The 15,103-nt window shown below is 39.1% G+C and overlaps 1 protein-coding gene across 3 annotated transcripts in view; it reads right to left on the bottom strand.

The window, feature by feature from the left end:
• Positions 1-15,103, bottom strand: part of opcml (opioid binding protein/cell adhesion molecule-like) — a 169,792-nt gene that overhangs the window by 76,266 nt on the left and 78,423 nt on the right. For all 3 annotated transcript variants that reach the window (XM_056444040.1, XM_056444030.1, XM_056444049.1), the window contains exon 2: positions 10,543-10,778. In XM_056444040.1, coding sequence (XP_056300015.1) covers positions 10,543-10,778 — 236 coding nt within the window. The remainder of the gene's footprint in view (positions 1-10,542; positions 10,779-15,103) is intronic.

The raw sequence follows: 15,103 nt of genomic DNA on the forward strand, positions 1-15,103 counted from the left end.
GGTGACACATTTAAATATTGTTTGATACATTTAAATAAATCAATTACAAAAATAGATATTTATATTTAATGGGTGTAACACAAAATGTATGAATACTTTCATTTATTAGATTTATTTAGGTTAGATGGTGTGCATATCAACTCAAAATAAATGTGTTTCATTGAGGACTACCCTTTGCGCATGTGCCTTCTGAAAATCAGTTGTTTGCATGAGGTGAAGACACTTTCAGGGCTGCACGGTGGTGTAGTGGCTACCACTGTCGCCTCAAAGCCAGAGGTCAGTGGGTTCAATACCTAGTCGGGGTGTTCCTTCTGTGTGGAGTTTGCATATTTTTTTAGTTAGTTAATTTATATTTTGAGTTGGACAAACACAAATTAATTTAATTTAATGAATATCGTTATTTTATTTTAGATGTATTTAATACAAATGAGTTGGACTAACTGAATTACATTTTATTGCACTGATGTGCTAAATTTGAGTTGGAGTTGCATATAATTATTGGATGGAAAACCTGCCAACAATTTAATTGAGTTCATCCAATGAGTCATTTCTTTGAGTGTACTGCATACCGTCAGTCCCACCTTTAACCTAACGGTATGATCTGTACTGGTAGGATCAGACCATGTGACTCAACGTCAGAATTATGAGCCCACTCCGGTCTTGTTCACAATGACAATGGGCATAGCAGACATGAAGTGTTTTTTTTTGCGGAACTCTAAACAAGGTCAGAAATCTTTGAATATTTTTTCACATTCAAGAAGAAGAAAAAAAGCATATCGGGTATGGATACATGCACTTCTTCTATTAAGCTAATGAGGAGCCTGATTTAATTCCTATTTCTGTTCAACATTAGATATGCAAGTAGCAAGAAGATCAAATGAGAGATAAGTGTGTGTGAAAAAATGCATTCCATAAATGATATGGAATGAAGCCACGATTGAGTAAATTAGTATTTTTATTTCATCAGCATTTAAGTACATCAAGTGCCTCTGCTGATAATGCTGTAGTATTTTACAGTCAGGCAATGGAAATGCTTTTAGAAATAAATAGATTTAGATAACACGTCTTTATTTTTTACATTTTATATCTGAACAAGCTTGCATTAGTTTGAATCCATACGTTGCTGACTAAGGAATTCCAATAAACTGTATGAATAGTATCGTATTATTTATGCCTTTTGGCTTTAAGTCTCTTTTAAAGAGACAAGCCAATTCAGCTGAGTTGTTAATGTGAGAGCTTCATGAATGTATCTGCCGAGTGGTTTGAGTGAAATGCGCTTGATTTATCTCTCTGTCAGCTAACCCCTTATATACCATTTGTACAAGGGATGCTAGCTAAAATGGTAAATGGACCTGGACTTGTAAAGCGTTTTTCTAGTCTTCAGACCACTCAAAGCACTTTAACACTACATGACATCATTCACCCATTCATACACTGATGGGAGGAGCTAAGGTTCCACCCTCACATCACTAACTAACATTCACACACATTCATACACCATAGACAAAGCTACGGGAGCAATTAGGGGTAAAGTGTCTTGCCCAAGGACACATTGACATGGGCTAGTGGAGCCGGGGATCAAACTGCCGATCCTCTGATTAAAGGACGACCCTGCTCACCACTGAGCCACAGTCGCCCTCAGCTCAAGTCAAGGTATCTTCATACAACAGTTTGTATTTCATCTTTTCATATTTTTCGTGCATTCTCCTAATAAAAGGGGAATACATCAGAATTCACTTCTAGGCCCATAGTATATCAACAACCTACCAGAGAATTGCTTATAGGTTGCTGATAAATGAATGCCGATGATGTGTTAATTTAACTTAAACATCTTTAAGGCCACTGACAAGCTTACTTACATGTTACATCTCAATGTCTGAGTCCTCTTACTGGATGTTTAAATAAGTAAAGGAATCAGGGATACATTAAACTCTAGGAAGACAACAGTGAGCGACAAAAGTGTTCACAAGCATGCATATTTCATCCATTGTTTAACACGGTGTTAGAATGATCTAGGTTAAAAGCGTGTCCTAACATCTGGCCAATAGAAATATCTGCCATTCGGCACAGGCCATCTCTACATGCATGCTGGTATCCTCACACCTATACTGCATCACTACCTGGTCACAAACCTCACAATTAACTATAAAACCCATCATATCACTCAAGAATCAGACAATAACAAATATAGACATACAACCAATGAGGTTGCAGCATTGTCACATCTTGGAAGAACACAATATGTTCTGTTTTGAAAGTTGTATGAGTTATCCCATCTTAAAGTGTATTTTGAAATGCCCACATGGTGATGCTCCTTTCCTGCTTTATTCATTTGTTTCAAGACACCAGCACACCAGTACAGTCAACACACAGGCCTCAATAAACACTAACTGTTGCATTGCTTTGCAGGATAATCAGAAAACCTATTATAAACACAAGTTTATGGTTTCAATTGCTACTTTCAAGTCTTCAATACAGCATGCTGTTAATTTTGTAAATGATGGTCCATTTCAAGTCAAATAGACTATAAAACAGGGTATTTAGGGTGGGACAACATTGTAATTGACTGGTTGCAACCAAAGCCTTGCCTAGACATCCCAGTGGGTAATTCCACAGGTCAGTATAACTACAGAACAATTGATTAAAGTGGATAAAAGGCCTTTGCCTTTTTTCAAGAATCTCCCTGTTAAATTAAATAATTGATTCCATGACAAAATACTGACACCCCTGAAAACAACAACAGGATATCCTGAACCGTTAGGTAACCAGTTCATTAATGGAAGTCCCAAACTGGAAGCCCCCATGACCAGTGGCTACAGACACCAGCTTGCCTCTATTTGAAACCGATAGTCTCAGATGCAGGCACGCTGAGGCGACGCCCAGGTAATTCCCTAGTCCGTGTAGAGGAGCAATGGCTCAAGAACTCCTTCCGACTGTTTCCACTGATTGGTATTGACTGAGGCAGAAAGATCCCGATTGGCACCAGTGACCAGTTTCCCAAAGCAGCAAATGTGGGAGGGCAAGTGTTCCTTGTTACCATGGTGCACCGGAAGGATTTTAATTCAACAAATCCATAACTTCATTATCATCACTAATTATAGTGTATCCTGAAATATCTGACTGTCGGTTATTATTGCTAATAAACATCTCATCATCTCAATTAAAAGTTAATGGATGCTTTGATGTATGACTGAGACAAAATTTGTGATATTTACTTTTATTATAAATGATGATGCAGCGTCTAACAACAACGCCACGATCAAAACAGACTTCACTTTCCATGTGAGCTGAAAGTCCCCAAACTAAATGCAGCCAGGCAATGCACTGAGCTCAATGCAAATACGTATCTTCTTTCTGTGCTGACTACTCAATATACTTTGTGTATTTATTACAAATTCAAAAGTATGACTTCCTGTGGAAGCTTGTTGTTTTTTTTCTTCGCCCACGTATCCCAGTGCCCCTGCTGTTCTTGTTCTTACAGACGCCCCACACTACTTGCAGTGATGGAATACTGATAGGAGGCAATTCATTGCATTCCTCTCAGCAACTCTCAAAAGCTGATGTATCTGATGTACCTTTTAAAAAGCTGTGCCCGTCACCGTGTGCATGATGGACAGCAGCAGCCAGAGCCGCCACTCTAGGAAAGAACATGTCGTTGTTTTCTGGTGAACTCTGAGACGCATCGTGCATTCAGCATGACCAATCTGCAGCTGCACTGATAATAACTCCAACATGACACTTTTATTTTGCGAGACATTGATCCATTTAATAACTGTTGCAATACAGTTAGTGAGGTATTCCTGTAAATGACAGGCATATCATCCCTGCACTTGGCATGTGCTGCTACAAATAGATAGATGTTGAGAGTAAACAGGAGGGACACACTGAGCCCTGGGGAGGCTTAACCAATGTCTGTTTGAGCCTCGCTAGTTCAGACTACACAGAGACATGAATGTTCCTCTTCAGTAATACATCTATGGATGCAGTCTGTTATGTAGATTTACTTCATGTCAATTGAGTGCACACATCAAATGTTTAATTATTTTCACACATCTATTTATTAAGGGTCTCATAATTCAACTGAATACCATGACAATGATTTGTTGATGTCTGATGAAATTGTCGGCCGTACTACCTGCTATTATCTTGCTTAAGTTGCTTCATATTTTCCTTCTAAAACTGAACTACAGAAATGCATGTGCAATGTGCTACAACTGCATTTTGTGATGAAACTCCGTGTTGCATAATGAAGACAAATTGTAATAGTTTAGATGTATGTTTAGACTCAACTGGTGCCCACATGTTGAGAGGTTGAACAATAACAGACATCAACATTACATATGACATGTATGTTTTGGAGCTAACTGAGGACATACACATTTTCCACAGCAGTTTGTATGAGCAAGTATAAATAGTATTGCATTTACGACAATAAATCCTGCAGTTGTCTTTGTGGAGACACACAAGTGATTGCTGGGCCACGGCACCGTTATCGCCTTAGGGTTGAACACATTGGGACCGTAGCATTTTTAAGCATGCCTGGAGCCACAATGCCCAGACATCACTGGTACATCCTGGACACACACAAAAACATACCTAAAAATGAAGCAAAACTAGACCTACATTTTGTCATTTAGTCGAACATCTTTTCACAGTATTTGATGAGAACCTAAACATCTCCGTGCTACCTGACCTGCATGTGATTAAACCGTCAGATATCACACACAGGTAGGGCCTACAGACTTTCGTTTTGCTATAATGCTACGATTGCAAAGCCCTGAGCGAGTCCATCATCTGTCTCCAACAGTATCAGCTGGTTTCATACAGATTTACAACTGACTGGGAAATGCCGGCTCCTTCTCTCGCGGCCTGCTCTGCTTCTCGTCATATAAAGGGGTCTGGGGTCAGTCATGAAGATGAATGCTTGTTTAAGCTTCAGATTTAGACAAAAACTGAATGCAATATTTACTTAGTGCAGTTCAGCATTTGCTGTATGCTATAATATTGTCTCACTCCTACATTACCCAATCTTTAAAAGTTTGATATGTAATATTCAGAGCATTAATACAGCAACAATCACCTATTATCTATGTCAATTTATAAAGCAATATCTGAGCAGAGTATGAAATCACTTTCTCCCTTTTGTGTTGGAATTAGAGGTCTGTGCTTTGTTTTCACAGCACAGACATACATGTGAGTCCCCGTGTATTGCTGCATTCACACGGAATTATGCAGATGGAAGACAGCAAACCGGATATTCATTTTGTATTGACAGTAAAATTAGAAGAGGTCGATGGGTAATGCCGACAAGTGTCACTTGATGTGGATTTAAAGTCCTTGGTGGCTTTTCTGCCACTCTAAGTCCTTGGGATACATACACTATGCATTACGGAGCACTCCAAGATAATATCTGTGCTTGTAGTTGGGCTTAATGCAATCAGTCCACTTTCTGTGTGCAGTCACTATGGAGGCAAATGCCCTATATTCCTGAGGGTATCAGCTGACAAGGTCACCGGGCTGATTGATGTTACTCTGGAGTCCTTCTCTCTGTACAGGTTCAAAAACTAAAGGCCCCACTAGCATCCCCTAGGGTCTCTCTGGTCTGTCTTTGCCTTGAAGGTGGCAGTATGTACTCTATTCATTCATTTGTGACTCCAGGGTTTGACATGAATCAGTGCCCCCCCAAATAAATGTGTTCACAACACAGAACTAAATGAAGTTTAACAAGTGGCAGCAATTGTATGCTGATTATGTATTCATGTTGTGTACTGGCATGTGTGTAATCAAGCCAAAGCAGTATTGTACCACTGGGTGGTCCTAAACTAGTGCCAGAGTAGGGGAAACACTGCACCATGCCTGTCTCTCTGGCCAAATAAACAGCACGGCTGCCTACATAAATATATCAAAGTCTACTGCCATGGCAACTAAAATACTGCATTACAGTTGTATACATAGGCAATACAGAAATACAGCACAACAGGCAGTATGACATAATTATAATACAAGGCTTCTCCGTCTTCACCCGTCCTCCCCTCTCCACTATGAAATGTCAGAAAAGCAGGTGTAACAAGAATGTATGCAGTGACAAAGGCGCTTTTGTATTCTGCAAATATCCTCTTTTTTCCTGAGATTTTACAGCTGTATTTGCTTTTGTATTAGCAACAACTATGTACATGATGTACGTATATATATATATATACTTATATATATATATATATTTGCTATTCATATTTATGTAGGGCAAACTTCTGGACATTGATGTTTTCTGCTTCAACAAGGCACACTACATGGTCTTTGTAATGACGGACCTCAATGGACCGAAGTCTTAGTGAGTTCACGTCTCATAGGTTCCATTGGACCTGGCTGTATCTGATGCCTCGTGCCTGGTGAGCCGGCCTCCTGTCATGGCCCTGCCTTTTCTATTTCTTTGGAGTTTTTCCTGATCCGATGTGAGGTCCTGGGACAGGGATGTCGTGTGTGTACAGACTGTAAAGCCCTCTGAGGAAAATTTGTAATTTGTGATATTGGGTTTTGTAAAGTTAACTGAATTTAATTAAATTATTATTTTGGTCTCCTATGTGATAGTTTTAACCTTTCTGTCATTTTCTTAATATAGCCAAAAGGCAAAATAAATGTATTATGTATCTTTCATAATCTGCAACTATAATGCGGAATTAATTTGGATCACGTGGCCACAGCAGAATTTTAAAAAAAACTATTGAGGAATAATGATATTAATCAAGAATGAACTGTTAACACAGGTGATAATTAATAAAGACAGCACATTTCAGGAAATCTGCTGGGTTTGTGGTTGACAGCTGACAGCCGCTGTTGCCCTCAGGTGCATCCCTCCTTAGTGACAACAAAGAGCACCACCAGCAGTGTTCTGTTGGCGTCCGATCCTGTGACTGCTCTTTAGTTTCTAGAAGGAGCTTGCAGCATTCAGACGGATGGGTAATTCAAGGTCAGGGAAAAGGGACGGATATAAATCAATGGGAAAGTATAATTGGAGACATGTCTCCTTGTCTGTGCATGAATATGCTTTGTCTGATTAAAACCATGGCCTGATGCTGCTCAGCATCAATTAAGAGTTAATGACATATCACCATGAATTATACAGTGTGAAAAACATCAATGTTAATTAGGACTGCATGAAAGAGAATATCATGAAGTTGAACAGTTTTTTTTCTTTATTTTTTGAAGATCATATAAAGAAGATGTTAGAAAATGTGCCAGTTCTTAATGTCAAAAGAAAAATCTAAAACATGATATATCCTCACAGAAAGTCTTTCCTTGATGCAGTGTATGGTCTCTGTGATTCTTCAAGAGGTATAAATTAAAACTACTTCATCTAGGTTTTAATTATATGTCACTCTAATGCAGACTCATGGCATTGGTGCTAATTGTTTGTGGAACTTTGCAGTGGAGGAAATCGATGTAATGATTAAAGAAAGTCTCAACGCCGGTAGTTGGTTTAGATGAACTTTGTAATGAAACTTGCAGGACATATTTCAACATACTGTGCCCTTAATCAATATCCATCAGCAATCTAAAATTAAATCGAGATTTAATCTAGTTTCATCACCAGCTCTAATGATCACTGAAATCTACCTAATCAACATCCTTAAACAGAGGAGGGAGGATTTCCGATTTCATTTATTTGAAGACTGGAGCTGGTCAAATCCAACTGTCGGGGTTTGAAAGGTGGGGAACACCTACATTGCATTGGATCGCAATATTTGTAACAAAAGAACGACAAATTGTAAGGCTCTGTTCTGTGTATCCTCTGTCTACTCTGTGTGTCTACTCTGTGTGTCTACTCTATACTCGGTGTCTTCTCTGTGTCTCCTCTGTTTCCTTGATTGTTTCATTCCCTTCACCTGCCCTCAGCCTCTCCTGTCTCTTTGATTGTTTCATTCCCTGCACCTGCCCTCAGCCACTCTCGTCTCGTTACTGTCTCATGCCGTACACCCGTTTCCCCCCCTATATATTGTGCCACTTGTTCCCTTGTCTCTGGCTGGATTGTTGTCTTTTTTCCGTCGTCCTGTCTTTCGTGCGTTTACCTGATCGTGCGTTTACCTGATCGTGCCTGCCTTGAACCCTGATTCTCTGCCTGCCCCTTTTTGGACTTTTTTTGTTTTTTTGTGGAAACTTTTGCCTCATTAAAGAGCGCCTTTTTGTTAATCTACACTGAGTCCTCTCGATTCCTCTGCGCATGAGCTCCTGCGCCTCACTACCCGTGACACAAATATCCATCTCTTGTTATATAAACTAATAATATTGCAAATACAAATTCAACTTATTGGTAACAATTGTTTTTATAGTGAACTAGATGGTGCTGGGTTTTCCTCTGGTGGCGTATGGAAGAAGGATTGGCAGGAAGTTAGTCAAAACAAACTGAGTTATGGAAGAAAGAAATCTGCTATGCGCCGTCCAAAAGGGAAGAAAGGGCAGAAGGACATGGATGTGCCAGCTGCAATTTGCATTGAGTGTCATATGAAATTACAATGCGATGGGAATGCTACAAACAGACGGGTCCATCTCACACGCCACCATCCAGAGATGTTCACCAATGATAAATCAGCTCAATCGAACTGATCTTGAAAAAGCTGGCGACACGCTCTGTCACTCGTCTTCACTCGTGGTGCTGCATACAGTGTTGGTGCTAAACGCAGCTGTGGTGATACACACAGCTGTGATGCTACACACAGCTCTGGTGCTACACACAGCGTTGATGCATTTTTGTGGTACGTGTGGTGTACTTTACTTGAATATGTCCATGTTATTCTCCTCTACTACATTTTAGAGGGAAGTAAATTGTCTTACTTTGGTTTGCAAATTGAGATTAGCAAGACAACACACGAATCAACGAATGACTGATGATGTACTGTTAAAGATTACACTAACAGCAGTATATAAAGTGGTTAAAATGAGCTCCACCTCTACCAGCTGCAACATTAAAGTGATTAACACATTAATTCATCACTTTGAATCCAGGTGACTCTAAAATGGGTCGTTCTGCATGATGAATACTTGTACCTTGGGGACTTTGAGTATATTTGGATGCCAATACCTTTTTTTAATTTACGCGAGTGAAGTTTTGAATGCAGGACTTTTACGTGTGTTGTAACTCATCTGTACACACACCATCTATTGCTTCTGTCCATCCGGGGAGAGGGATCTCCTCTGTTGCTCTCCTGAAGGTTTCTTCCCTTTTGTGAGGTCCTGGGACAGGGATGTCGTATGTGTACAGATTGTAAAGCCCTCTGAGGCAAATTTGTAATTTGTGATATTGGGCTGTATAAAAATGAACTGACTTGAATTGAACTTGTAGAAGAGTATTTCTACACCGTGATATCGGTACTTTTATTTAGTTACAAGATCTGACTACCTCTTCCACTATTGTCGCGCTTTACCAAAGAGTGCTTGGCCAGACTCACAGTGATGTTAAGGGTGCTGAACAGATAACAGAAGACCACCTGAGCTGGTGCAAAGCACCTGAGCAAGTCTGCCCCTTCCTGGCCGTGCTGTCCAAAGACACCTTTTGCAGTGCAGGTACCAGCGTCTGAGAACCATTCTGACCTTGTAGCACGTTGATCAGCTCGAATGGCATCATTCCTTCACTTAGTCCCAGAGTACTCGTTTTATTATACTCTATTTAAATTTAATTTACTGTTAAATTGCCCAGTTGCTGAAGTGGCTGGATACTCTTTTTTTTAGTATAAGTAGCATAATTAAAATCTCCGTTGTAGTCCAGTAGTCCACACATGTTTGCATAAGAGTTATGTTGTTTAAGTTCAGTTTGTCAGCTGCATGATGCAACATTCGACAGGTTTTTATCTTTGTGTTTTATCTACTTGGATAAGAATCCCATTTTACTGCAATAAAAATGACTGAAGTCAGATTACCACATTTAAAAAACCTTTATCTAATTAGACAAAATAGGTGTTGAAAAACTGCGACATTTGCAGATGAACACATGAAATACATTGAAAATGTCGCAAATGTGTAATAATGTAAAATGTATAATGTTTAACCCTTGTGTTGCCTTAGGGTCATTTTGACCCGAATCAATATTACACCCTCCCCTTTTGGGGGTTTTGACCCGATTCAATGTTTCACCCTCCTGTTACCTTTATATTTACTAACATATTTTACCCTTTGGGTTCAATTTGACGCCAGCAATTAAAACCTCCAGAAAATTATTAGAATTAATATTGTTTTCCAAGTTTAAGTGTGAGGCACTTTATGTTTGTTTGTTGACTACCGAAAGAACACCGACATTAAACATTGAATGGGGTCAAATTAATCCTAAGGCGGGGGGGGGTGTAATATTGATTCGGGTCAAAATGACCCTAAGGCAACACAAGGGTTAAAATCCCGATGTGATGAAACATATACAATTAGCCATCTGTAAAAAAAAAAATCCCGATGAGATGAATTATATACAATTTGCCATCTGTAAAAAAAGAAGGAAAAACCCACAAGACTGTTCCAGATTGCGTTTGATACTTTTGGTTCTTAATGCTGACTGGATCTTACCTTGAATGATGAGATGCACTTTAGTGGACTTTGGCTTCTTGTTTGTGAGGATGGAGCAGACGTAGGGCCCTTCGTCGTGGACGTCAACATTCTGGATCTTGATGCTGTACTCGGTGACTGCTGTGTTTTCCATCAGGATGACGCGGGGGTCCAGAGACCACTTCTCACTTCCTGCGAAGAGGATGGTGGTGCGATTGAGCCACGCCACTCGTGAGACTTTGCTGTCCACGTTGCATCTGAGAGGACGAAAGACAGAGGACACAAAAGCACGTCAGAGATTTGGGCTTCCAGAACAATGCTTTTGTCGACGTAAAAAATAACCCGATTATTGAGAAAGCACCAAAGCAATGATTTATGCAGCCGGGCAGCTGAACAGTGAGCTGGAGCTCATTATAAAGCTCAGTAAAGCCAAGAAGAGCTGCAGATTCAGCAGATCATGCTCAGTCGGTTCATCACCAGAGACTTCTTTCACATTCTCTGTTCACACACATTAGTGTCACACTAATATTGGTAATAGCTCTTTAAGAAATGTGGTTAAATTAGACCTTATTTTAAATATTGCACATGTAAAAGTGAGTGTTAGAAGCAAGAATTTTAATTAAAATGGAATAATCTCGAAGAACATAAATATCATGTTAAAATGTCAAAATAAAACCAAATGGTGGTGGGGAAGAAAGCTTTGAGAAGTTGTAATTAGACATTTGCATCAGTGACTTGTTTAGGACACATCCCTCGTCCTTCAGATCACATCAGACATGACAGGTCTCTTTCATGGTGAGCAAATGCACGTCATCAGAATGTGATACGCAGTACCAGGGATCAGCTGACACAGCTAATGTGAACGCTGACATCTCATTCCATCTCAGACCCCAAAAAGATTAAACGAGCAACAATTTAACAAATAAAAACAACAACATATGAATTACAGGGTGACGTGCTCCTGTGCTTGATGATCAAAAGGACCAACAGTGTTTAAACATGTATGATTTGACATATTGTTCTATTTCACATATTCCACACAAACAGGAGATAATCCATCTGAGCACTTAGCCTCCCTGTACCGTCCTTTCTGCAGTTATAAATTTTTCCTGGACCATGTTCATTTTAGGATGTTTTTTTTTTACCAGCGGTGTTGTTTATAACAATATCCTGAGACTGGTGGGCAGTAAAGTATTTTATCTCACATTCTGATTCTCACATTATGTGACCACAGTTACTTCTGTCTTTAAAATAAATCCTCACATCAAAGGACAACAACAGTAATTGTCAGTCAAATTGCAATCTGCCCCATTTGGCATCCCGTTTGCTATCCGCTTTCAAGGCCTTGTGAGTGTGGGGCTATCACACTTTTCAAACACTATTTAAAAACTCTTCTATCCAACTAAAGACATGAACTTGTAGAATGATGATAAATAATAGCAACTTTGCCACACTCTACTCATTATGATCCAAACAATACCTTCTATCACCAGCACCTGTACTTCCAGAGGAGTTATGGCGAGAAGATTTCTGTTATCTCGCACTTGGCTTTTTATTGCATTTTACAACTAAAACGAATTAATTAAAATAAACAGCAGTATGAATATAGTCAAACAATATTGTATATGAGGGTCTTTGCAATAGTCGTGTTTCTATTAAATTGTCAAGCAAAAATTTAAGCAAACTTCGGAAAAAGAAATACAACTGGGTTGGAACAAATAAACTCTGCGACACAAAGTGCAGTTTCGTCATAACAACAACATAACATATATTAGTCCAATTACAAATTCAAAACCTTTTTTTTCTGCAGGAGAAACGGAGAATGTGAAATTTAGATCAAACAAATCTAGAATGCACCTGGGTATTTATACTATGAATCCAGGATTTGGCAGAACATGTGATGCATCAGGGAAATAATGAAAAGTTAGCTTTGTGTGCCAACTCTTTGTTTTAAATAATGATAATGTTAGTTTGGCATTAGTTTGCACATACTGGAACTGGTCTTTTAAAAACCCTGATGTGAAGCTGAATACAGGGCAAGAAATGTCAGCATTGTGAGGATGAGTCTATGTATTAAATATTGTCTTTAATGTATGTCAACCAGGCAGCTTCACACACTAACTTCAGTTAAACAAACACACACACACACACACACACACACACACACACACAAACAAACACACATAACATTCACAACAAATAGAGCTGAATAAGACAGATCCGGTTCACAGACGAACACGTCCCGGCCAATATCTGATGTGTGCAGTCTGTGTGTGGTGCTGCATGCGGGGACAATGATGGTGTGAGGGTGAGATTTGTCGGAATGGAAGAAGAATCTCTATCAGCAACTAGAGTGACATACAGGGAGCGCATGAAAGGAGGAGGCCACCACACTGGGAATGTTAGGAACCAGACTCTACCATGAAGATGAAGAGAATACAAATAATAACATGGGCCATGTTCAAGGTTGTAAGGAAATTAACTCATTCCCCTTTTCCATTATTTGGAAACATATCATGGAGTTTCTCCACCATGTCATTTTAAATCATCAGATAGCATTTACTCACTTTGAAAATAACAACACCTTCTTTAGAATGCTGTTTGTTGATGTCAATGCATTTCACACAATCTCCCCCAGGAACCTGATTGGCGGATCTGGGCTTGAGTACCTCCCTCTGCAGCTCGTATTTGGACTTCCTCACGACTCCCAGACAGACATCAGGCTGTGAGAGTTATCAACTCCACCTCATTCTCTGCACTACATCGTACACAAAATGACATGGTACCTCCTAATATGTTGCTTTTAAACATTACCTCACTTTCTTTTCTTCTATTTACACTTTTATTTAAAATGTGGTATTGAAATTGTGTACGTATGTATGTATGTGTATAAGTATATATGTATTAAACAGAATAAATAAAACCTTATTTCGAAAACACACGAGACTAATCACCATTTAAGTTAAAAGTGTGTTTTCTAGTATTTTCTTTCTCTTGTAGTTTTTATGAGATAGCTTTCAGCAAAAATGATTTGCATATTATTTACTGGAATGTATTATATATTATAGCAATTTATGTAAAATAAGTCTATTTCATGTAAATGGTAAATATGAATGGACTCTAAATACAAATATAAATTCCATTATATCTCCATTTGATAGAAGTTCTTTTAAGGGCAAGTTTTATGGGAGAATACATACTGATTATAATAAATATTTAAAATGTATAATAAATAAAACAAAAGTGTGTGTGTGTGTGTGTTTGTGTGTGTGTGACATACTACATGAGATTAAGGGCAAGTACACGCCAATGTGAATACTGGTCGTTCAAGAAAAAGAAGTCCCTTTGCTAAAACCAAACATATGACTTAGTATATTACTATATTATTTATGACTATCTCCAGGAAACAATTTTTCACAGGGTTTATTCATCTTGGAGAGAAATGTTGCAATAGCAAATCCTGTAAAAACAGAGATAAAGAATATTAAGTTAGCACAACATACTTAGAAATCCCTGCACACACTGAAAATAAGCTCTCACTAAGGACTGCATTCGTATATGAATATATTAGGTGATAAATATAAAAATATAAAAGGTTCTCTCCCTCTCCTTGTATGGCAGGTTCTGCCGTGGTGCTGTAGATGTAGCTGAATGCTTGCCAAGTGGCTGCAGGTGAAAGTTCACCAGGAGGAACATTTTTGTATTCATTTTATTCGACTTCCTCTGTAGTTGCTCTGTGAAGACGGTGAGGGACATTTTGTTGAGAGTCCGTGGTGTGTTCTGCATTGTCCTGCTTCATATTCATAATGGTGCACATGTTTAGTTCATGTTTAGGAAAACTGTCATTCAAACCGCTGACCTTTGTGTGTATACACGGCCTCCTCATGGCACATTACTACAAATCAGGAAAGCTTTCGTGGGATTTGCCCAAAAAAAAGGCGAGTGAAACAATGGGGCTCGTTTTTTTATGCCCACAAGCGACAAAAATAACCAGCATATATAAATCATAATATCCCTACAGATTGCCGTATGGTTGTGTCACTGCTTGTCTTCTGTGCAGAGGCAGAAGCAGTTTGTGGATGCTTTTAGTTAAAAAAGATAGCAAATGTGTTCACACCAAGGTCTGTAGATCACAGTGAGTAACCATGTGAAGACTTCTGAGACAACATTGCCGGTGGAACATGTCTACGGCAGGCATCTTCAGACCTCAGTAACTCACAGGGGGGGTTCTGCATGTATGTGTTGTGTATGTGCTTTGGGTAAAGTGCCCTACATACACATATGATGTCGTAAAGCACTTCACATGCACGCCTGTCTCTGTTTGGTTGTTTGATTGGCTGTGTGGATAAAACAAACATGAACATCCCTGCTCAGCTGCATTAGCAGCACTGTTCTACAGGGACACAGGAAGAGAAATCAATCACAGAAAAGGAAGAGATAGAATGTGTATACTCTCCATCATAATCCACCTGAGGTTATATGTATCTATTGTAGCAGAGTTGTTTTAAGAAAAGCATCACAGAGAATAGCTCCATGTGAGGTATTTAGTTCATAGGTGTGACAGTGTTTACCCAACCAAGAC

The sequence above is a fragment of the Pseudoliparis swirei genome, chromosome 3 (genome assembly GCF_029220125.1).
Source record: "Pseudoliparis swirei isolate HS2019 ecotype Mariana Trench chromosome 3, NWPU_hadal_v1, whole genome shotgun sequence".
NCBI classification, from domain to species: Eukaryota; Metazoa; Chordata; class Actinopteri; order Perciformes; family Liparidae; genus Pseudoliparis; species Pseudoliparis swirei.